This window comes from Montipora capricornis, chromosome 7, assembly GCF_036669925.1.
Source record: "Montipora capricornis isolate CH-2021 chromosome 7, ASM3666992v2, whole genome shotgun sequence".
NCBI lineage: Eukaryota > Metazoa > Cnidaria > Anthozoa > Scleractinia > Acroporidae > Montipora > Montipora capricornis.
Window position 1 is genome coordinate 32,335,155 of NC_090889.1, and position 25,879 is coordinate 32,361,033.

Sequence of the window (25,879 nt, forward strand, 5' to 3'; positions counted from 1 at the left end):
CGAAGGGGGACTAAATCCGTTAGGGGATTTAGTCACCCGGGGTCCAAATTCGCTGGGAGGGTGGCGCCTGTCCGTCCTTTCACATTCTCTTGCGAAATCTACATTTATCGCCGAATAGACGTCATGTAGACCTACATCTATCGAGAGCTTTATGACCATATTTAGGCAGTCTATCAATTATAAATCCGGATTTCTTTTATCCTGACGTAACAAAATCGAGCCCAGCTCCTTATCTTGAAATCAATTCTCAAGATGGCTGCCAAGGGCTTCATGGCGCATGCTCTGTTACCTCTGTTTCCTTGAGGAGTCCTGAGCATTAGAGAGAATCCGGATACGTTTCGGATACGTGTGGACGGGCAAATTCGATTTGAATACGCTACGTGTGGATGGAAATATTTTTGAATCTGGGAACAAAAAGTTACGGATTCAAAAATATCCGGATACGTGTGAACGGGGCCCTAGTTGGAAGAGAAAACTGTTTGGAAATTTATTGGTGTGTTTTTCGCCACATTTTAAAAATATCTTCAACACATGAATTCAAACCAAGATGTTAATCCATTAGCCGGCCAAGCTCCACGAACGAATTTCCACTCAAACACTGTCACAGCAACCGAGACTCCCGTTGACCTTGAAATTTCCTAAGATATTTCCCTTGTAACACCGTTAACTTTAAAGAGAATCTCGCTGGCATAGAAACGCACTATGCAGTCAAAACCTTTAGTCAGTTTTGGACCCAGACTGCAGTTTGCATTTTGTACCTAGTTTGCATTTTAAACCCAATCTGCATCTGGAACCTGCAGTCTGTAGTCTGCATTTTATATTGAGCGGTAAGTTATCTTATTTCAAAGATCAAAGAAATAATGACGTCTCCTCTAACACCAGGTAAATGCTCAAACCATTTTTCATGACACCTTTGATTACAAAACGTAATCTTTAAACGTAGTACTACTTAACGTCTGGCATTTTTTTTTCACTGTTTTGGATCAGTCGCTCTCCAAAATGCACATCACATTTTGTTTAAGTTGTAGCGGCATCGCTTGAATGACGACACATATAACAATACCCGCCATTCGCATACAAATAAGTGGCTGGGTATATCCTGCAGTTTAGCTTTTCCCCCCTTTCTACAAAGGTGAAATGGTGTGGCATGAATGGACCTTGAATGATTGCTTCGAACATTTCACCTTAGTGCGCATATTTCCTCTTCGGTTTAGCCAGCGGTATGTCAGTTCCTGCTCAGGAACAGCTTCTGAAACACGATCACTTTATGAAGTTGTCCTTAACGCATGTAGTTCAATGTAAGATATTTATGACTTTCGATTTGCTGGCTGACTATCTCCAATTCTTCCAGCTATTAAGAATCAGTGATTTTCATTGTTTGGTTCTTCAATGGTCAACTTCTGGCTTCAATTACTGAGGCTTCTGTCCTTCGACTTCTTGGGGCCTTGCCCAACGTAAAAGCAAAGAGCAAAAAGTAAAAAGCCGAGGGCTTCATGGCGCATGCTCTGTTACCTCTGTTTCCTCGAGGAGTTCTAAGCATCCGGATACGTTTCAGATTCGTTTGCACAGGAACTGCGTGACATCGACATTAGCAAATGAATGTGGTTGTTGAGACAATTTCTCAACTTTTTTAGTTTTTTTTACTAAGGCACAACTTGATATGTGTTTAAATAAAGTTATTTACATGTGAACGATTCAATGAAAGATACAAGTTTTTCAGACCGTATACAAAACCCTGTGCTCTTACATTTTTTTCTGAGACGTACATACAGTAAAATGAGGTCAGTGGCACTCTTCGTGTAACCTTAACCGAAAAGGCAAATTCAATTTTGAATGATACACTGAAAAAAAACTCATTTTGTAGTCAAATTTAGTATACCACACAACTAAGAACAATGTAAACGGAACGTTTTCAGGTTCAAATCGAAAAAGGGAAAAAAAAAAAAAAAAACACGAACGTTCAGCCTCTGGCAGCCCCAACATTAGACGTTCCTATAAAAATAAAATAGTGTAGCACGAGCTGGAATAAGATGTGCCAAATCGCGCGTTTGTTTAAAAATGATGACTCCGTTAATTTGAATTCTCAGCTTCCCCAACCAGAAGGCACCCGTCGTCTGATACATCTTAAAAGGTGAAATGCTAAGGGCAGCAGCTACTCAAACATCATAAACTGACTGGGAAATGGGTCTCAAGGCAGCTAATTAAATATCACTGCGCTGAGACCATTCAAAACACCTTTTAACGCCATAAATACATTTTCTTGCCTTTCAGCATTGACCACCTCAAAACGTCCGAAGCCTCGTCAAACCGTTGTATAGCACTTATGTACTCACAGCTGCGCGAAATTCAAAACCCAAAGGTCTCCAATTTGGGTATCGATCAACTCAACGATTATTTTGTTTTAAGAGAAAATGCGAGGTGAGATTGTTTTGTCAATTTTGGCCCTCTTTGGACCTTGCTTTTGCGAAGAAGCCAAGAGTTTTAAAGGGTAAGTAACAAAAACACAAATTAAATGGAATTATACGCTCAGAAAAAGATCATGATAATCTTTCCACTGTTTATGGAGGTGGATTCTCGCCAATGAAACTGAGACAACAACACCGAAAGTGAATAGGTATGATTTTTAAAAGGAGTAGGAGACGCTAAGTTCCACTGACCGTGAATCTTCGCACGAGTAGAATAAAAACAGTAGAACTGGAGTGTTTAGGCATCATGAGAGGAACTTTTATTAAATAAATCCATCTTTGGTTCTTCGAGTCGAACCAACGCGACTACTGGGATCAATCAGCGTAAATTTTGAGTACCACGATAAGCACTTCTTTCCAAATGAACTGTTCCGAATCGATAGCTGCAGAGGCACGGGTATCATCATCATCATATCCCATTTGGTGAGGACCTCATATAGACTATATTAAATATCATCTACTTTGAAAGGAGGGATTTGAGAACATTTAATTTAATCTGGCAAATTTGATAAAAATTACCACTGACAACATACCCGAAGCCTGGATTAGAGTGAAAATAACCGAGCGGGTCAAGACAACAATCATAAAATACTAAAGCCAAATACTGAGGACACATTCTATTCGTCAATATTCTGACATGGCTCAGAACAGTATAGGCCAAAAATCTATATTTTCCTGCGAAAGGTTCTACACCTCGTCCGAACATACGAATTTGGCAATACAAGGCATCGTGTTTGAAACAAATTGACGTTGGAAAGATCAAAATAATTGCTAAATCATATTAAGTCATTTCCCAAGTTTCGAGCCATTTGGTTTCGATGATCAGCAAATTATTGGCCATCAAAAAGTAATACCTTTTAGGATGGCAAAAAAATTTAACAAATCCAGGGATAAAATCTCTGTACAATTTAGAATCTTCAAGGCAACAGTCCTCAAAGATTATAGGGTGATATATCGGGCAAAAATTTTCAGGAAGACCAAAGTTATAATTGTACATCAACTCATTGTTTAGAACGCTACCAAATGGCAAGTAACAATAGTGATAGGCAGTTCCTTTGGAGCTGAAAACCCGATGCACTTTCAACGTGAAGTACTTGTTTCTTTGCCGATCGATTAAGATATCGATCGATGTAAAGCAAGGGTCCCCCATCAATATTTGACCAAATATTTTGGGCACCAAAATGCATTATTCAGATCTATTATAAACAGTTATTACACTTAATACATCATTATTTCACTTTTGTACTGATTTACTGATTTTGAAGCCTAGCGTCTTTTCAATTTTAAACATGCCAACGAGGCTTGCCAGTCTTATTAACATTACCAGGTCAGAAGCCATGTGAGAGGTCCTGGGAATGAGTTTGCATAAATATAAAAGCCGGTATAATTTACGAACCGCCATTTTTTATTTCTGTTCATAACATTGAAACAATATCGCTTGCCATATTGGTGGTGCAAACCAAGTATTCAAAGCGCTCAGGGATCTACTGCGGTTGGTATCAGCACGTATGCGTTATTTTATGCAAGAAAACGCTGTGATTTCAAAGGCAATAATACCAAAGATCACAACCTTCACTTTGAAGATTACCAACGAAAAAAAAAATTAAAATTACTCACAATTTCAAGATATCGACGATAACAATAAGGTTTTCTGCCTCATCCACTAGCCTCATTTCCTTTCCAACTCCGTCCATCTTCGTGCCAGCGGCCAACTTGGATCGATTGCCACCAAGTCGAAGACGTCTTCAATTCACTCCTCGAGTGTCTTCGCGAAATCTCTCTATTTAATTTGCTAATTCAACAGTCTCTTGTGACCAACTTGTCTCTTTGACTGCCCTTTTGTATTTCAAATTAGAAAATAAGAGTTGGACGCTTCCGAGTTTGAAATAAAACTACCCATATGATTTGCATAATTCGCGGATGTTCTAGTCCTAGGAGAATTGTCCTCAATTCCCTCAGATAAACCGACCAATGGCAAGCCCGGCGAGGTTTTAATAATACTCGTGCGGTTTGTGATTTAATTCAGTAGTTGAAAAATGCTATATTTATGAATGAATGGTACGAATGAACGAAGGAAAGAACGAATGAGTGAACAAATGAATGGATGAGTGAAGGCATTAACGAACGACAAACATTAAAGACGGTGCCTACGAGTTCAAAGGTATTTTTGCGCGGTTTACTGAGTATGCGGGAAAAGCAGATCTTAACCACAGTTATTGAAATCCTAAAAGAAAATTAGGGGCAACCACGCATTTTTCGAAGATAATAGACCTTTTTACCGCTACGGCGGTCATTTTGATTTCTATTGTTTCGAATAGCTATTATGGGATGCCCAGGGCGCAAATACATATTAATTTGCCCCCTGAGCATCCCATAATAGCTATTCGAAACAATAGAAATCAAAATGGCCGCCGTATCGGTAAAAAGGTCTATTAATCAAAAATATTTATAAAATTAAAGCTTTCAAATACAAGGGAATGTATGGCGTTCTTTTCCAAATTGAGGGTTAATTATCTCTGAAAAATGCGCGGTTTCCCTATTTTCCTTTTTGATACCAAGAGCACTTGCTAAGTTCTGCTTTCTCCGCATAGGTTTGAACCGCGCAAAAATATCCCTGCATTAACAAGCACCACTCATAGGAAATCAGAGTACCTCGAGATGCGCAGAACGTATGCGCAATAACAATAGTAGGCACCGTCCTTAACTGAATAGAAAAAGTGACACTGCTTTAGATAAAGATTCAGAATTTGTCAAGCGCTATTTACCATAATCCAATGGCGGCTCACGATCTCTAAAAAGCTTCATTATATGGTGTAGAGTTTGACCTAAAACAAATAGTTAAAAGTAAGGAAAATATGAAAATAAGGAAAAGTATAATTTCAAATATGTATGCATTGACCCAGTTACATTTTTTCCTCCAAGGAGTCGAGTGGTTCGAACAACCCCAGCAAATCAAGCTCAACTGCAATTTCTCAAAGACCTAGAGGAAAACGTTGATGTAAGAAAGAGAACATATCATAGGGTGCGTTGGATTGAACCTATTCCGGAATAGGAATACACGGAGCAAAAGTAGTTAGAAATCATTCTTTTTTTACGGAGATCCACATTAACATTTTAAAACACCTGCTAAAATGCCATTTTACACATGTGTGTATTATCCTTGTTGCTTCAAAACGCCAGACGTACCGTTTTAAATCAACGCTCTGCGTATTCTTATCCCGAAATGGGATCAATCAAATGCACCCTTAGTCAGTAAGTGGGAGACTTTAAATAGTTAGTCAGAAAACCATGGGAACGTTAGAGCGGTTTTCAATTGAGTGTCGAAAGTAATTAGCGAATTGCTTTAGTTTATAATTACTTCACCCAGTGATTGGTTCAAAGTTATCGCGCCACTTTTTCAACCAATCAGAAGTGAAACTAAAACCAATCGTGGCTCGCGCGTGCACATTTTCCCGCGCTTTGTGTCGGCTACGTGTAATTACTTCGAGTTTTGATTGGTTTACTTGATTGTCTCCGTCCATTTTGATTGGCCAAAGTAATTACTTTGGTTTTGGTTTTACGACACTCATTTGAAAACCGCTCTAACATTTTTGCAGCGTCCCTGCTGTAAGTTTTTGTAGTTGTAATAACAAACGAATGAAGGGGAAAGTTTTAAATGAACTGTAGAGTTCTGTCGGTGAGGGTTTAAACACGAAAATCATCATTTCACCCGCTAGCTAACGCTAGAAACTTCAGCACACAAATCTCTCTTTTGGTGGTTAAGTTACCTTTATCAACTGGATTTTTGTTTTTATAGTTGAAAACCTGTCATCGCGTTTTCGTTGACGTATCAATATTATTCATGTCCGCTTCGCTGCTCTGTGAATGGTAGCAGCGATGGAGCTTATTTTTTTGTAATAAATGCTTCTGATGAAAATGATGACGGTAAAATGTTGTCGTTGATGAAGATGATGATGACATCTTTTCGTTAAGGCGATGGCGCTGTTTTTGATGATGACGTCGACAGTATCGTTGATGACATTGTTTTCGTTGTTGATAATGGTTGTGATGATAACGATGATGGTAGAGGGATGTCTTCATCAGTGGTAGCTCGGGAAACTGAAATTCCGAGTGTTCCCGAACAGAGATCGAAGGACGACCCTCCGATTACTAGTCCGGATGCTCTACCAGTGATAGGAGACTCCTGGGAGATGGTGACTCGGGGATATTCGGAAAAAAACCCGAGTGCTCCCGAACAGGAGTCGAACCTACGACCTTCCCATTACTACTCGGTTCCTCTACCACTGACAGTATCGTTGATGACATTGTTTTCGTTGTTGATAATGGTTGTGATGATAACGATGATGGTAGAGGGATGTCTTCATCAGTGGTAGCTCGGGAAACTGAAATTCCGAGTGTTCCCGAACAGAGATCGAAAGACGACCCTCCGATTACTAGTCCGGATGCTCTACCAGTGATAGGAGACTCGTGGGAGATGGTGACTCGGGGATATTCGGGATTAAATCCGAGTGCTCCCGAACAGGAGTCGAACCTACGACCTTCCATTACTAGTTGGGATGCTCTGCCGCTGAGCTCTAGGACAAAGTGGACGGTTGATCATTTAACTAGGTCGAGGTCACAATAATTAACAACTATTATATTCACCTCAGTGTCAGTGACTCGTGGTGGATATTCGAGGCTCGGTAAATATCCCCCACTAACTACCTCCACCTCGGTGAATAGTTCTTTGAGTTTGTACTAAAACGGTGAGATAATATGGGTGGGTGCAAAACGAGGACCGAACACGCAAGACCCAAAAACAAAGACCCCTTCAAAATCATTTTGAAATCACTTGAAACTAGATTAAACAAGATCCTTGACCGAAGAGGAAACGACATTTGCGGTTTTCAATAATTTGACCAGGGTTTTCGTTTTGTAGAAAACCCCGCAAAAACTACAAAACGAAGACTTGATAATTTAGCACAAAAAGATAGTTGAACCTCATTTATTAAATTCTCAACCTCGGATTATGCATTTCGCGTGCTCTGATTGGTTCACTCAATCTCGGTTATCAGCTCGTATACCTTGGTTTGACCTTATATGGTAAATGATTGCGTTAAGCGTTGCTAAACTAAAAATGTTTTCGTCGGAATGCCAAATTTCTCTTTGAATAAAGCCAAAAAGGAGAAAAAAAACTTTTTTTGTGGAAAGTTTGGATCAATTCCGACGTTTAGAAGTACGCGAAAAGGCAAGAAATGTTTTTGTGATGAGCCTGCGTCTGTCTGACAACAAGGTAATACAAACATCGCATCAATTCTCATCAAGTTTCTTGCGATCTCGCTCGGATTTGCTCGCTTTTTCCGCTCGTATTTCGTACTTCCAAATTTTTGGACTTAAAGGAATTTAATAAAACAATTATTCCATTCGCGCTTGTTGGATATGAGACTAGTTATAGCCAACTCGGCGCTACGCGCCTCGTTGGCTATTTACCATCTCATATCCAACGCGCGCTTATGAAATAATTGTTAATTATTCCTGCAACGATTGCAGTATTTTCAGGCGGAAATAGGGTCAATAGCAAAAGATATTAGGAGGTTGAGTAGCCAATCAGAGCACACCTTCAAAGTTATATCCACTGTTATAGTAGATACTGGTCCGTTATGAAGCTAGAAGTGCAAATGTGAGGTTGATGAGGTAGCTGATGATGAAGATGATGACGATGAGGTTGACGATGACGGTGACAATGATGATAGACAAGATACTAATGTCCATTGTTTCTATTTTAGTTGGATTTGGACTTTTGGACACACCCCTCCCATGTCAGAGCCTCCGTTGACATCCGCGTGACCTCGGAAGAGTATCCAGCACTTGCGAAACTCCTAAACGAAAATGGCATTGTGTTCACCATCAACATACCAGATGTGCAGACTTTGATGGACAACGAAAACCCTCTTCCAGCGCGTTCACGAAGAGTTGGGTTCGTTTATAGTCGCTACAATCGTCTTGGACCGGTAAAGACAAAATGAGTTTGTGTAATACGATCAGTCTCAGACCTTATAAAACGTCCCAAGACGAGTGTATTGATTCTTTACAGATTGAATCCAAAAAATACCCATCTTTTTTAGGAGACGGTGCGACACAGTGGTCAGGGCGCTTGCCTTGAGATCCGGGGATCCCGGTTTTAAAGGGAACCTCCACTAAAACAACAAAATAACTTTAAGCCACAGAACATAATGCTTGCAATTAAACAATTTCAAACTTCTTCCGATGGAAGCGTTCGTATCCGAAAAAAGTGAATTGTTTTGGCTTTCAAATTTCACAGGGGCCGCCATCTTGAATATTTGTGACTTGTCGTGGTTGCCCTATTGTTCTGACACAAAGAGCGATTGTTCTGGGATAACAGGGCAACCACGACACGTCATAATTATTCAAGGTGGCGGTGCCCGGGAAATTTGAAAGCCAAAACAAGCGTTTTGAAATTCACTTTTTTCGGAAAAAACACTTTCATTGGAAAAAGCTCGAACAATTTTAGTTGTAAACATTATGTTCTGTGGTTTAAAGTTTTTTTGTTGTTTTAGTGGAGATTCCCTTTACGACCCGTTCTGTCCGCTCGTTGAATGATCCTGGTAGTCCATAATTCAACTTCTCGGTTGTAGTTGTACATAGAGGATATTACATGGCCGCGCGGGGATACGAATTTTATCTTCGAGTGCTGAGAGTATCTCTCACGAGTGAGCGAAGCGAACGAGTGAGAGATACTTTCAGCACGAGAAGATAAAATTCGTATCCCCAAGCGGCCATGTAATGTTCTGTTTATTATATAGATATTAATGAAATGTCTAGATTTAAAACAACTTGTTTTATAAATTTTCGAAATGATGAAAAATTGTTCACCAACCACTAAAACACGCATGTTGTGTAACATGAAACAAGATATGAAAGTTATGAAAAACAAATCATGATAATGTAAAATTTGCAATAAAAATGTTAACGTAGTAGAGAAGAATTATATTAAAGCACAAAAGTATCGTACAATGAAGAAGAAGCTCGCATTTTATTGGCTAATCGTATTCGTTACCATGACGACAGCTACATCCTCACGTGTGAAAGATAAAAATGATACGTTCACTGCGCGCGGTGAAGATATGATTTTTTAGTGAAAGGAGAAATCCTGGTATTTCATCAATATCTATATAATAAATGTAAATAACCAACCGGATTACCTCGCGGAGTTAACTGTTGGGATTCTCGAACTGTTTTTGTGTTCGGATATGTCATTGATTTCGTTTAAAGGACTCAAAATTCAGCCGGCCGTACTATCAAATATGGCTCGCTGAATTGAGCAATCATAGCGCGCGATGCTCAATCACGAGATTTAGCATTTCCTCCTTTCATTTCATTGGTTCGTTACCTTATAATTATGTCAGATCGTACAGGAATTGATCAAGTTGGTAAACGAACACCGTAATCTAGCCACCCTGGTAACTGAGTTTGGAAAATCTTATGAAGGAAGGACTATTCACGCAGTCAAGGTAATGCAGTAAGAATGTCGACCATGAGTAACAAAATTTAAAAAGAAAGAGTTTATTTAAAAGGACGCTACAAACCGTTTCAACTAGCTGTACCATTTGGATGGACTGAATCTACCCAACTGTTTCATGTAATGTCAAAGTTATAGTACCAAATGAAACAACAATAATTGCGTAACTCATAACACACTCATTGATGTACGTAACAGGTTACCAACAAAGGAGCCCTATTGTTTGTTTTTAACCCCCCTCCCTCGGGGGGAGGGGCACTTCCTATTAGTGGGCTAATGGGGATGTGCCGCTGGATGGGGTCGCATTTTTACGACTGCATTGACTATAATGTGGTTGTATTTTCAACAGAGGTCCCGACAGAGTTACTAGAATGGGGTGGCAAATTGTCGGATTTTGGGGGTAAAAGCTTTTGATTTAATATTTAATTTACTAGTCGCATTACATTGTGTTTTGAAATACCAATTGATGGCTTTATGTAAGGTTTATGCATAAACATAAAGTGACTAAGTTGGGGTCGCTAAAATTACATTTACCCTAAAGTGACTAAGATGGGGTCTATAATTGGCCATATAATAGACCCCCGCCCATCATAGTCACCTTCGTAATTGGAAAATTTTAAGGCGGCTCTGAATCTGCTCCATAATTTTTTTTAAACTTTGCAGAGAGTTTTATCTAAGCCTCATAATTACTTTCCAAAAATAAATATTGGGGGTCAATGGGTTCGCTTTTAAGATATAAGCGTTTAAAGACAAAATAAAGGGCGTTTCTAGATGGCTCCTTTGTTGCATTGGAGACCTATTACGTCACGTCAAGGATTGCATCTTGTTAAAATGTTATTGGTGTTTCATTTGGCGCCGTTTTGTTAAGAAGTGTTGTAGAGTTCATCCTTCTAATGAGACATTACCTCCAAATGCTTGGAACTGGTGGGAGCCACCTTAAGCCTTGCTGACTAATTAACGAATCTTTATTCGATCTATTTGTCTGAAATGCATCGCATACAACTCTATCCACTTTAACCATCTTGTACGTGCAGCCCTTTTTGTATCCGTTCAGTTCTTTTTCCCTTATACAATGGACGGAACATGGGACCGCAATGCACAAACACGTACCCATAAAAAAGACTGCGAGCCTCGAGCTCAGATGTGGCTAATCCAGTCTAAGTTAATTGCGTAATCACAAAGTAAAGAAATGTCCATTATCTTGTTTCCACTGAAAAAAAATTATAGCCGTTTCCAAATCAAGACCAATGGCAGATCGTCATCATATCTTTCCCTAATATGTATCAACTGTTACTTTAATGTTCTTTATAATTGCAGATCTCCTCGAATCGAAACGCAGGGAAAAAGGCGTTTTTCATTAACTGCGGTATTCATGCAAGAGAATGGATCACACCCGCAACTTGCATGATCATGATAAGAGAGGTTTTACTTTTAATCAGGAACCCATGGGTTCCGGCTTTTAATTCGTTGTTTATGAACGAGCCATTTTTATAGTTCTTCTTACAGATACAACCATCTTGGATTCTAGTATTGTTCTGAGGAAAATATTATGGGATGCCCAGCAGGCAAAATGCTTATGCGTTGTGGGTATAAATTGGTTTTAGTTTCACAGCTTTGAAACTTTGTTCACAATTTCTGCCATAGTTATGTGTAATAATCATTCTCTTACCGATCACCCAAGAAATCGACGCTGAATATTGATGGCAATTTTCAGAATTAGTTATCTGTATAAATCTGAGACCACTTTAACAGCTTTACGGACTGTTGCTTTAAAAATTCTAAATTTCTACGAAGTAAGTATGTACGATTATTAGCGCTTTTTTTTTACATCCCAGTAATTGAACGGATCCCGATGACGGCCAATATTCCTTCATTGTTGAAATTTAAAAAAGCTGAAAATTAAGGAGATGAATAACTATATCAAGTTCATTGACAATTCGGAAGCCAAAATAAGTTGTATCTTTCAAAATTAATTCGTATGTTTATGGGACAAAGTACAAACAATGACGTCAGCAGAATTTATTTGCATGCTGTGACGTCATTGTCAACTGTAAACAATTTTCTTTTGCACAAAGTAATGGCACTGAAAGTCTGATAGATCCATGTAACCAAGAAATTCATGTTATGGACAATAATAACAAAGTGAGACTGCTTGTATGCCAGCTGCCAGCTCAGGTTACATTATCACTTTTCCTTATAATTATCTCTTTTTTTATCGTGCCATTTCATTTGATCATTCCATAACCAGTGGAACACTAAACCTTTTGCAGTATTTCCTGAATTATCATAAGTCGAGTTATGCCTGACGAAATATAGGATTCATAAAAAGAATTATTAAGAACTCAGCCGTACAGCCAGCCTTCCTGTAACATTGTGGTCTTCGGCGTGAATTCCCAAGGCGAAGGTTGCATTTTCATTTTTCCTTTTCATTGCATCTTTTCATTGTGCTATTTCATTTGATCATTCCATTATCAGTGTAACACTAAATCTTTTGCCGTATCCCTGAATAAGTCGGGCCATGCCTGACGAAATAGAGGATTAATAAAAAGAACTATTCATTTTTTTTTTAAAACTCAGCTCTGCAGCAAGCCTTGCTTTATTATTCTAGTCTGCGACGTCATAGGTATATATGTGTCTCTACATGAACAGATGTTGTCCAAATATGGAAAAGATTCCTCCATCACAGCGATGATTGACAAGCTGGATTGGGTTATAATGCCTGTTCTCAATGTTGACGGATATGAATTCACTCACACCGGGGTAAGTCACATTAAAAGTTTTGATTGACAGAGTTCATCAAGGGGAACCGTGGGTAGCGTTGACGCAGAGTTAAGAGTATACTCGGCGCTCGCCTTCCATCAAGGCTTTCACCTCACGTCTCGCCGACGTTCATGAGAACCAGAGCACCACTAATCTTCGCATCAAAAACCGACATTTGATTTAATCTACTTTCACTTGACTTGCAGTTCCCACAATCAGTATACGTATAGCACATGCACTGGATACACAAGCTTGACCTTTTTTAGACATTCGTTATTTCCTCAAGGGTGTGTTTTTCACTAAAAGAATGACGTTAATCGTCTAAAATTCTGTGTATGAATGACTCCAAACAAGGCCACAACCTGGCGCTTTGCGAACTATTCAACTTTTGTGTTAGGAACGCAATAAAGTATGCTTTGTTTTTCAGAATTCTGGAAAGAAAGCGAAGGAACAAAATAAATAAGTAGAGATTTCGGCTTTTGTGTGTCATGTCATTCGGATATCCCACGTTTCCATTATGTATATATTCAAATTGTCCGTTGTATCTATAACCAGCATAAGAAGTGTTGCAAATTAAACATAACACGCTGACAAACCCCACCTGGTCCAAAATAACCAGTTGGCTAGTAACAACGCTCAGGGATTTGGACCTGGAGCATGCCCATAAAAATCCAACACAGGCAAACTAGTGGGCCTCACTTCCTCTCGTTAAGTAAAGAATTGTGCGCCTCAAGGAGGGCCATTCTCTTTCTTTGGCCTTGGTTGTTTCTTTGAATCCGATACAGTGTGTCGGCCATAGAAACCAACCTATGGGATCAGGATACGCCAGTCGCTCAAACCAGGTGCTGTGATTCTAAAATTCTTTGATTCATTTACTCTCATGAAAGGTGGTCGAAAAATCCCAAAAATCCAAGGTATAATTAACGAAAGCGAAACAGAAAATAAAATGAGAGCGATTACTTAAGGCCGGGACACACTAGGCGACAAGTCGCAGCGACAGGTCTCTGCGACAAGTTGCTCCGCGTGTACTACTTACAAAACAAGTCGTTGCCATACGACGCCTGTTCGGTGAGCACGCAGTGATCTTGTATGAGAGGAAATGTGAACTAGTTTTCTAATTTAATATGGCTGACCATTTGACGCTTTCTCATTGGTTCATTTATATTTTGTCGCAGCGACTTGTCGCCGGAAGTGTACACACGGTGTGACAACGCTGCTTTCACTAATTTTGTCGCTAAAATTAGTCGCACGAATTCAAGCTGGTTTGAAGTCGTGCGACTGATCGCGGCGACAAAATTCTGCCGCAGGGACAATGATTTTCATAAAATTAACCGTGTCACGCAAGGCGAATTTTTGCAGCGACTTGTCCCCACGACGTGTCGCAGTAACTTATCGCTTAGTGTGTTCCGGCCTTTAAGCTTTTCCACCAACGGCGCACATGGAACGGACTGAATATTTAAAAGACCGTCACGATAATACTATAATTGAACTCCGTATGAAATGTCTCTGACGTGACTTGCTTCGTGGCGAACACCAGGTTCGATTACTTGCGTAATATTGGTAGGTCAGTAACCGATCAGGAAAAAAGGGAAAACGGTAAATAGCGTGACTTACTTGCTCTAAAATTTACCCTAAATGTGCCTTTCAAACAGTAAGTTAAACATATATCATATGATAAAACAGAATCGAATGTGGAGGAAAACAAGATCACGAAACAGTGGCTCAAGATGCATGGGAACAGATCCGAACCGGAACTGGAACTTTGCGTGGGCAGGTAACCATGACGACAATTTCTTATTAAGTGTATGGCAACTTAACCTTCACTGGGGTTGTATTACGTTGTTTTTACTGTTGTCTGCTCAAACCTGCGCACAGGTTATATATTCCCTTTTATCGCTCTGTGTGAAGTAATCCAGGTGGCCCGGCCGTCTGATTACAGATCCCAGCCCAAGGGGTTCCGAATCCCGAATAATGGATCCCGGATCCAGAGTCGTGGATTCCCGGCCGGATTCCAAACGCACGGGTTCCACCTAAATGGATCCTGGATTCCATACAATAGCTTCCGGATTCCACGCACTGGATTCCGCATTCCACTGGCTTCACATTTGCTGGATCCCGCATTGCTGATTCCTTCACATCGGGCGACTTCACGTGAAAAATGCATTTTTGCGAAGTCCAGGGGGACTCCCATATAAAAAAGGGGAGGGATGCTCGTCGTCTCGCTTAGGGGTGTAAATTTCGGATTTTGGTTTCACTTAGAGTGTTCTGGGCAAAACGCAATCATATGTGGCCATGAAGGTCTCCTTTAGGATCGCGCTCGAAGAAATATAAAAGTCTATATTTACCTTAGGGGTTAAAAATAGCATGGTCCACGCCCAGATTGTTCTCCTTTAGGGGGTTAGTTTAAAATTTCCGACGAGCATCCCTCCCCTTTTTATATGGAGTCCCCCCCTCCCCACTCCGGGAGATTACGCGAAGCTTGTATTATCGATTTCTGTTCGGAACGGGTGCCTTTCGACGCATCTAGATTGGCCTCTTCTTAGCCAGTTGCTGAGGGAAAGAAATTTTTGAAGCTGTAATCTCCTTCCATGAAGAGATATTCTATGAGATAATAACAACAGCGGTTTTTAGGCAGCAATTTCGACGTCCGGTCAAGATGAGACGTCCTTGATCTCTGATGATGTTGTGAGAAACACAGATGAACGTTACACTGATTCACCAGTAATCGACCTTGGAACCAATTGTACCCAATGCAAGGCATGGCGATCTGAGACTAAAACTCAAGGCCTAAGCTAGCCCTAAACCATAAACCCAACTATTCAGCATGAAATGCAGAAGTGAAGTGTCAATATGTTACCCAATAGGTTCTGTGGTTCAACTTCTAAGGCGGCTTCTTCCAGATGCTTTTCCGACCTAATCCACACGTGAAATTGCAGATAACTGGCCCATTTCGAGACTGAAAGACTCCGGTTGGTTTCCTTCTTTAGGAATTTAGGTGGCAAATGTCAATTAAAACGTTTTGCAAAGTCACCTGCTGCGAGAAACCGAAAAAGCTGCGTTTTACATAGCTCTTATCACAGGTGGCTCTAAAACTACATTTTTTACGACAGGGCATTAAAGGTTAAAGCAACACAACAGCAATTAACATGAGATTATTCATTCAAACTCACATTAAGTCACTACATGTATCTCCTTTTCAGGTGCTGGAACCAGCTCTAATCCTTGCCGCGACACCTATCATGGACCCCGCCCATTTTCCGAAGTCGAGGTTAGAAACGTAGCTTCGTATCTATACAAAAATCGAAGAAATATCATTGGTTACATGGACATTCACGCTTACAGCCAACTTTGGATGACGCCTTGGGGTTATAAAAGGGCTTACCCTAAAGAGTATAGCGAGCTGGTGAGTCGTAAATTAGATTACTATGTGTTAGATTACTAAGTGTTAACTGCTCTAGACGATGAAGATGATGATGATTGTTGGTGGTGGTGGTGGTGATGATGATGATGATGATGATGATTGGTGGTGGTGGTGGTGGTGGTGATGATGATGATGATTGTTGGTGGTGGTGATGGTGATGATGATGCTGCTGATGATGGTGACAATGATAAGGCTGATGATGATGATGGTGGTGGTGGTGGTGGCGGTGGCGGTGAGGATGATGATGATGACTATGATGACGATCATGATGGTGACGATGGTGGTAGTAATGATGATGGTGGTAGTTGTGACGATAAATGATGATGATAATCATGTTGGTGGTGCTAATGGTGGCGATGGCGGCGGTCAGTGGTGGTGATGATGGCGATGATGATAATTATCATGACGATGGTGGTGGTGGTGGCGGTGATAGTGACAGTGATAATGATGGTAATAATGATGCTGCTGATGATGATGGTGTTGGTGACAGTGATGATGATAATGATGATGATGATGATGATGATGTTGGTTGTGGTAATGTTGACGATGGCGGTGGTGGCGATGATGAGAATGATGATGATGATGGTGGCGGCGATGGTGACGATGATGGTGATGATGATAATGACGACGATGATGATCATGATGATGATGGTGGTGATGATGGCGATGATGATGATGATGATCATGTTGGTGGTGGTAATGGTGACAATGATGGTGATGGTGATGGTGATGATGATGATGAGCATGTTGGTGATGTTGATGACGATTATGAAGATGGTAATGATGACGATGACTATGATGGTGGTAACTAAGACGAAATGATAATATCCTTGCACAATGTTCAGATCCGATTACACCATTATACGTTATTTTTAGTCAAGATTGTCACTAAAAATAGTCGTTACTTCATGTTCACTTATTTCGTCTCCTAGAAACGCGTGTCTGATATAGCGGTGGGTGCGTTGTATAGACTTTACGGAACCAAATATAGAGTGGGGCCTTCGTCGATCATCATCTGTGAGTAGATACATTTTTCTAATTTGGACGTATCGAACGTACTACGCACGATAGGTAGCCGCGCGAATGCCACATAACAATCATTTTAATGAGCAAAAAACAGTGACTCTGCACGCGCCGCACGTGTGTTTCACATTTAGATACAATTCTTTGCTGCCCTCGTCCTGACGTCGACCTGAAATGACCACGAATTTGAAGTTATAGATTGTTTGCAATCGACCTTTGCAGGGTTTGGTGGAAAAGATGGGTAGCCAGGCGCTGGGTGCCGGGGTCTGTGAAAATCACGGGGTGACACGGGCAGGTACAAAAGACAACCCTCAGTATTCGTTACAGCTAACCTTAGGCCTAAAAGCTCTTGTTTAGGTCTAATTAGGCCTTAGGTTTGCTTTAATGAAAGCTTAGTGTTGTGTTTTGTACCTGCCGCCGTCACCCCATGTTTTCCAAAGACTCCGTCACCCCGTGTTTTCTATAAACCCCGGGACCCCGAATTTTCAAAAGAACCCGGCACCCCGCGCCCCGTCTCTTCCACCAAACCTATTTGCAGACACAGATAACAATGATAAAATGAGCAATTGCTGGTGGACGAACAAAAGGAGCTAATGAGAGACATATTGTTTTCTTCCAGCAACATGGCAGCGATGACGTAACGTGAAAACTACTTATAAAGAAGACGCAAACACCTAATGATAAATACCCTGTCAGTTTTCTCTCCAAACATCCACTGACACTGTTCATACCCATTTTAATCCTGCAATGATTATACACACTTTCCATGCCGAACGACTTGGAGAAATTGAAGAGAGTGTCTAATCCGTGTGGTTGGGTGGGTCGTGGGTCGTGGGTCGTGGGTCGTGGGTCGTGGGTCGTGGGTCGTGGGACGTTGGTCGTGGGTCGTGGGTCCCAAACCCTAACCTAACCCTAACCCTTTTTTCATCAACGACTGGAAATTCTCGAAATAGACAAGACTTAAGACCCAAGACAAATTTGGACCGAGCACTGAGGGAACTAATATATTGTTTATTTTTTATCTTCAAAAAAAAAAAACGACCACCCACCTACAGACCACCCACCACCCCCCTATTCACAGCCCACCCACCCACCCACGCGATTTAGCCTCACCCAAATATTACAATGATGGTAAATAATATTTTTAGACATCGTTTTCGTAGCCGTCGTCGCCGTCCTTGCGTAGGTTCCTAATAGGTGGTTTTCACATGACGTCACCGCCGCCATGTTGGTGGACGAAAACAAAAGATCTCTCGTTAGCTCCTTTTGTTCGTCCACCAGCAATGTACATTGCAGCATTGTTATCTGCGCCTCTAGAGATTGGTTGCAAACCGGAAACTAGGTAACAAACCTTGGTACAGGCCTACGACCAACAGCCATCAAAGATTATTTCTAAAATCGCCAATGAGGGCAAAGACTACGAACGTTTAAACGTCGCCATGCTCAACCTTTATGCATTTATACGAATCCGCCCTTGGCTTCATAAGCTGTTGTTCGCAAATTAAACAGACTTACACACCACTTTTGTCTGAATTATCTCTTTCAGACGCAAATTCAGGATCAACGAAAGATTGGGCATACGGTGTCCTTGGATTAAAGTATGCTTTCGCCCTGGAGCTCAGAGACACAGGTCGCTACGGTTTCTTGCTCCCCGCTAATCAGATCATGCCTACGGGAATGGAAACATTTGCTGGGATCAAAGCTATGGCCCAAGCATTAAAACTAGACTAAATGTGGTCACAATGATTCAAGCAATAAAAGTAAAAAAGAAAACTCACGTTGTTTATAGTGTTTGAACAAAGCGTCATTGAACAGCTTTATGCAAAGGTATTTGGGTTGTCCCTTAAAAGGTTGAGTAGTCGCATTGACAAGTAGCGTAATATGGTGGGGAGGACCGTCTTCTTTGCACCATATAATTAATGTTCAATAATAACTTCTTACTAACCGAGCGCGAGGGCCGTACCGGGGAATATTGGCCCGACCGAGGGCCAATATTCCCCAGTACGGCTCAAGCTAGCTCGGTTAGTAAGTAGTTAATTATATGGCTTTTTAATTACCTTTTGCTTTGTGTTTGCAAGCCCGTAATCGGCCCGTGGGCATTACGGGAGAATAATGCCCTACAATTCAGTCACAATTAGCCAATCAGAGCGTGCGTTATATCGGCTACAAACACAAGCCATATAATAATACTGGATAATAATATCCATGGTGCTGTGCATAGATATCGCAGTGTCCTTTTGAGTCTAAGAACTTCATGTATGATTTGGTGGGAGTGAATGACCGTTTGTCTCGGTTTAGGTTGGCTATAGGAGGGTGGGCACTTTGTGACGAACACAGCATCGATGGAATGGCGACAAACAGCTGTGCGTAGTCATTACTTCACGTACTGTGTATCTATCAGTTTATAGGATTAATACTCAATAAATTTTGCACGCCATTTTTTGGTGCAAAATGGGGTCGGGATAAAAACAAGCATATATAAAAGAATAAGTAAATAAGATAAAACTTCTCATGCAAATTCTTGCAGCTATTTACCATAACAAAAAATACAATTATATGCTTGTTTTTATCCCAAAGCGCACATTTGTATCTTGACATAGAGCCAAATTCCCAAAAGACTTTAAAACTATTGTTCAGTACACCAACATGGCAGGCAATGACGTCAGGTGCAAGCCAATGATTTGACTCTATTATAATGCAAAACTTGAGCAACGTTTTCCTATTGTTTTGGCATCAACATGGCAGTCTTAATTATCACGCGAGTGTAATCAAAGAATAAAACATGGCTCTGTCGTTTTACACCAGGCACAACTTTTGTTTAAATTTGGCCAAATTATTTGCAACAAACTCATCGGAATTTGATTTCCCACTGTATTTTTCGACAAATAAATCGATAACCTCAACGTGCAGCTCAGGGTCAAAGTCAAACGTATAAAAAAAAAATTGCATAAACTGACCTTTTCTTGATTATGGCGTAAAAAACCTCCAAGAAACCTAATCTTCATGCAGTGCAACAATATTACTTGACAATTGTTGCGCAAGGTCTCGTTGTCCGGCAAGCGAATTGTATATGCCGAACTACAATGGCGCAAGTCAAAAGAACCATATTCGTCATGGCGGATAAGCTGGTAATTTGTTTTTAGTTCTCCTCGGATGTCTGCTTGATGCAATGGAAATGCAACGCTTTATACCCTTGATGCACTGCGAGTCGGTCACGCCAAAACGCAGACTGTTGAATGTGCAGACCGTGCAGACCAGGGGTAAAATAGGGCGTTCCCTTCACTATTATTGAGAGCTAACCGTAAACAGGCTAACTTGAATGTTATTTAGGCCTAATTCAGGCTAACCGAATTTTTATTTTACAGACGGTCTGCAGTCTGCCTTTTTCAGTGTCCCACTGCAATTTCATGGCAAAGGCGATATCTCACGCCTCGAAAACTTGGAGGATCTAGCGATTATACAGTTTTGAACAGGCAACGCCTGCCCCTTAAAAAATCGTAATTTCGCACTTATCTGGACAATTTAAACAATTGTCTCTTGTAGTCACCTGACAATAGGGAGTTTAAGAAACGACGACGGCTACGGCAACGACAACGCCAAAAAGCAGTAATATTATTGGTTAAAAGAATCAAAATGCTCGTGCTGCACGTGCGGCACGCATTTTTAAACATTTCTCTTCCGTACTCGTCAAAACTACTTCGTGAAATGACCAAATTTAAGGTTTTGACGACAACGTGGGTGGACAAACTAGCGTGAATCTTTCAGTCTCACTCTTTACTTCAAATCCGTCTGTACCAATCCAGTTTTAGGACACTTCACTCACATTGAATAATATAAACAAGACGGAATAATCATGAAATACTTAAAACAGCGCAAAGTTATATTTCGGAGTGACGTTTTCGTCTCCGTAGCCGTCGTGGTTTCTTAAACTCCCTCATGTCAACTGGCTCCAACGGGATTCGAACCCATGACCTCTGAGATAGCGGTGCAATGTTTTACTAAATGATCTGTGAAGCCAGGTCAATGTTTTGCGCTCAAATTGACCTTCTCCCAGCTTTTGCGTTCTTTGAGGATAACTCGAAAACCAACGTTGTTCATTTAGCCCACAGTTTCCCACTTTTAATACTCTATATCGATTTGTAATGTTATTATTTTTTTATAATCATTATATTTATCCTAATTTATTATTTGTAATGTACACGTGATGAGTGATTGACAGGAATAAAGAATGATGGATTGGCGCCGGAAATGCTTAAATTGGTTACCAGAACTATTAGGACTAATCAATATGAGAATGTTGAAGCAATTCCTGCTCAGTTAATTAATTAATTAATTAATTAATTAATTAATCAATTAATTAATTAATCTTAATCACAACAAAACTGCACCGCGATGCTCGGCAAGATTCTACTGAAGAGGCCACAGTTGTTTAAAAGGTGGATAACCCTTACATCGGATAAATCGCTATTCATTGGATAGCGCAATTAGTTTCACTACGACTTATCCGCTGGATAGTGATTTATCGGGCGGATAGCCATCGTTTGAACAACTGAGGCCAGAATAGCAAGCTAAACCCCCAGGGATTCTGAATGTTGAATGCAAATCCTAGTCAGGAATGGTAAACAATACGGCTTTACCTTAATAATTATTCAGGAGCCTCATTTTAAACAAGTTCTTTTGTATTTTGTACCTGCTAACATGAGCGCATTTTTTTGCATGACCACCATTTCTGAATATGGTCTGTGGCGGAAAAAACACTGAGGTGCTCTGAGGATCTGAGCATGACCTAAGTCTCATTCACGTGCCACATTTATCAACATTACAAACTCGGGCCAAAAAAAAAAAGCGCAACAGGGATATTGCTCCAGCACCGTCAATCCCGCTTACTTTTTCGAAACTGTTAGAACTTACACCGAGATGCGGCAAGATGAAGGGTCTCTAACGTTTACTTCACCATAAAATGTGCCCGTCTTAATGTGCTTCCATGATACGGTCCCACCGACTTCTTGCCCGCAACGCCGCGAAAGCAACGCAATAGTTTCTCGTGGTAACACGTAATCCCAAATATTTAGTCTAGAAATGTTTCCAACAAAGGCGTCCCTGTATTCAAAACCTCCGCCATCTTTATCGTTGCCCACAACCATAATTCCACCAGCTTTAATGGTACTTCCCATAATCAAGCCCCCCCCAACTGCTTTGCTCTGACCATCGACAAATATCTCGTAAGTGCCGTTTACATTTTCCCACGTGACTGCTACATGGTGCCAGAGACCGTCAGGAGCAATAACAAAATTGTGCTGCCTGCAAAAGCGAAAATACAAGGCAAAAGAGGTTATGATAACAACTTCCGCCTCTCACAAGCCATGGTGCTGTGCATAGATATCGCAGTGTCCTTTTGAGTCTAAGAACTTCATGAATGATTTGGTGGGAGTGAATGACCGTTTGTCTCGGTTTAGGTTGGCTATGGGGGGGTGGGGGGGCACTTGCTTTTCCACGGTTGGCACCGCGCCGACGTTTTCCTCAAATTGTCAGTAATTGCCTTATCTTATCTTTGGCCTCCTTAGTGATTCGCAAGAAGAACGGGTTTATTTTGGCTTCATCAGTCTCAAATCGTGTGCTAGAGGCGGTTTTCATGTTACGTCAACGCCGCTATGTTAGTGGACAAAAACAAAATCTCTCATTAGCTCCTTTTGTTCGTGCACCAGCAATTATACATTACACCATTACTTTCTGTATCTCTAGAAATTGGTTGCAAACCATCTGTGGGGTTGAACCTTTGCCACGTCAGATGGCTTGCGTTAGAGGGGCTGAAGTCTTCAAAAAAAAAATTTTCCCAGCCATTATCGACTAAAAAGGGGGAAAGTCCTTAGAATACTCAATTAATTCCAGGTCTTCACATTACTCACCTTTTATTTTGTTTGAGATTGATAATGAATTGATTGTTTCTCTCATAAATGAATATTTCATTAAAGGAACCAGACTTATAGTAATTTAAGTAAGTCTTGGATCCGGCGTCGGTAAAACTAACGAAAAGGCTGACGGTGAAAGCTGAAAGAGCTGGAATTGAGGACACTGGAATAAGTACGTAGTTTTCCGTAGATCTCTCCGTGATTTCAAGATCAAAGTTTGCCGATAAATCTAGAAAAAGAAAAAAAGAAAGAAAAATATGAACAGGTTACATGCAAACTAGGAAAATGTCTGTCCAAAGAAGAATTTAAGGTAATTCCCTTGAAAATGACGTACTGTACAGATTTTGGTCAAATTTGGCACAATCTATATTCATGCACAGGACATTAAAAAAACCATAGTTAATGGAGGGGACTGGTTTGGAAGCTCGGCAAACATCAAAGGAGCAAACAAAGATGCCAAGATTTAGGTTGGAAAGTCCACCACCGTGCACAATCTTTTGTTTTGCGCTCATACACTATGCATGAATTACGTAGCCAACACGTTTCTATTGGTTAGTTCCTCAGTGAAGAGAAAACAACTATTGTGTTTTGTGCACGGTCAAGGCCAAAAACGAGAACAAAAACCTACAACAAAGAAATTTGTCGGGTTTCATAACCATTGCCCTCAATTAGCTATGAAAAAACGCAATAGGAAGATAGGGTCACCGTGCTTGTTTTCGCACTGCATGCCCCTTTATTCTCCGTGTTTTTTTAACCGAATTACGCGACAAGCGTTCGAAACCTAATCAACCGAAAAATTTGTTGTTATATAGCTAAAGCCTCATTTACACTAGTAAGTTTTCCTTGACAAGTTTTCCTTGGCAGTATAAATGGAAAAATATGACAAGTTTTTCCTTGTCAAGTTTCCTTGCTACTGTAAATGAGGCTTAAAGCTACTGAATATTACTTAAATCTTGAGTCGACTTCTGTGTCCGGGCTAAAATCTTTCACTAAAGGGATTTCAAATTGCTCGACTTGCAAAAAAAGTAAGCAAATTGGACCGCTACATCATCACCTGACACTCAGTGTCTGGCTCTAAATGCAGTTTCACGGCATTTATATATAAATACTGCAACTTCTACCGTCCAACTTTCTTTCTCCTTAAAATGTTTTCCGTCTACCTTTTACGAGTGCATAACACCATTAAAAAGGAGGGGTCACCGTGTTCGTTCAGGAGAAATAGCGATTCCTTGACAGATTAAGCTTGGCGTCAATAAAAATCCACTATTTTATCAATGTGCGCGCCAATGACGCAAGAAATGATGCGCAGTAAGGTTGCGCAATGCAAAACCAGGGAATCGCCTTAATTAATTAACCCTTTGACTCACAGGAATGATTGGTATGTAAATTCTCCTCACAATTTCAATGAAATATCTGTCAAACAGGCATTGAGAATGAAGATTATTATCAGCTTAAGAGGTGTGATCTTGATATAACATCACATTCTCATGACTACTCAACAAAAAATTATATGGTACGAGTTGGGAGAATGAACGTTTTGATCTTTGGAAAGAATGGGTTGAGGAATACTTATATATCCTACAGATTTTAAATCTTAATGCAGTCTTTCCCAGATGCACAAGCCCAAGACATTCCAGTCGTGTCCGATACAAGACTCAATCAGTGGCCATGAAATAAGAAGAAGAGAGCCCGTGTTTTAGAATTCAGCAATGACATATCCCTGTCGATTAACTGCATTAAACAGTAACTTTAAATGGGTGATTGCAAGTCACTTCAGCATTAAAAAGCGCCTTTGACGGACTCCATCTTCCGTCTTTAATGTACACGTCATCGAAGCGCATGCATAGAAAATGATACGCGAGAAAATTAAGCAGTTTTTAAAAGAACAAAGGAATTGTGACGAAGATTCAGGAATTTGTGAACAATGGATCTATCCGTGAATCTACGTTTCCAATCTCAAATGGCACATTTCCGGTCCGTTTTAATCAGCGGCATGGGTGCAACGCATAAACATAAGATTCAATTATTTAAAGAAAATCATGTCGCGTTTGAATCGCATATGTTTTTTTTCGCAGAAGCTGTTCGGGTGAAGAAGTCATGGTCACTTACTTCAAAAGTTATATATAGATACTCTGTCAGTGGAGAGCGAAAAATTAGTGTTTTGTGGCCAAGAACATTATTGTGCACCGAAGGTAGTTGGTTTTTTTTTCAATTCGGATAAAATTATGGTATTTTCGAAAAACTGCGAAATATTACATTGGGAAAGTTTATCCTGTTAAAATTCATTTGACTCGCGCGGCTTAGGTTGTGAGGCATTTTTTTTGGGTGAGAGCAACAGCATTATTTGGTTGTTTTCACATCCCTTTGGCAATGATCCAAACGTTTATTCTCTTAACTACGTCCATAAATTTCTTCGTTGACTGATCATGAGAATTAAATGTTATATCAGGATCATACCCGTACGCTGATTACGATCCTCACTCAACACTTGTCTACCTGACAGTGTATTGAAATTCAGAGGTGAATTAACAAACTGATCAATCCTTTCCCCACTCTACCGCCCCTGTTTCAAACATTGCACTTACCAAAGCCTTCGCATACAGTTGGAATGATGTTCGTTGAATCCTGAAATTGAAAATGACCCGTGGAAAACGCAGTCCACCCAACTAAGTCACCCACGTGACCGAAACACTCACGTGATTGTTCCACTACCACGCTCTGACTTAAGGCTGTGCTCCAAATATTTACATCTGTAATATCTCCCGTATATGACTCATCTAAG

The 25,879-nt window shown here is 40.5% G+C and overlaps 2 protein-coding genes across 7 annotated transcripts in view; one reads left to right on the plus strand and one right to left on the minus strand.

Annotated features, from left to right (window-relative positions):
- The first annotated feature begins 764 nt into the window (after positions 1–764).
- On the plus strand, positions 765–18,961 carry LOC138056959 (carboxypeptidase B-like). The gene is made up of 11 exons (XM_068902954.1): positions 765–882; positions 2,272–2,488; positions 5,388–5,463; positions 8,231–8,455; positions 9,872–9,976; positions 11,302–11,406; positions 12,634–12,744; positions 14,428–14,518; positions 15,945–16,147; positions 17,098–17,182; positions 18,735–18,961. Exons 2-11 carry the CDS (start codon positions 2,412–2,414, stop codon positions 18,917–18,919), a joined length of 1,263 nt encoding a protein of 420 aa, XP_068759055.1. The 5' UTR covers positions 765–882; positions 2,272–2,411; the 3' UTR covers positions 18,920–18,961.
- Positions 18,962–21,339: 2,378 nt separating this feature from the next.
- Positions 21,340–25,879, minus strand: part of LOC138056957 (uncharacterized) — a 30,613-nt gene continuing 26,073 nt past the window's right edge. For all 6 annotated transcript variants that reach the window (XM_068902952.1, XM_068902953.1, XM_068902950.1 and 3 more), the window contains 3 exons: positions 25,683–25,879; positions 23,095–23,326; positions 21,340–22,489 (listed from right to left, as the gene is read on the minus strand). The exon at positions 25,683–25,879 is cut by the window's right edge and continues 201 nt beyond it. In XM_068902952.1, the coding sequence (XP_068759053.1) occupies positions 22,096–22,489; positions 23,095–23,326; positions 25,683–25,879 (823 nt within the window). In that variant the 3' untranslated portion in view covers positions 21,340–22,095. The remainder of the gene's footprint in view (positions 22,490–23,094; positions 23,327–25,682) is intronic.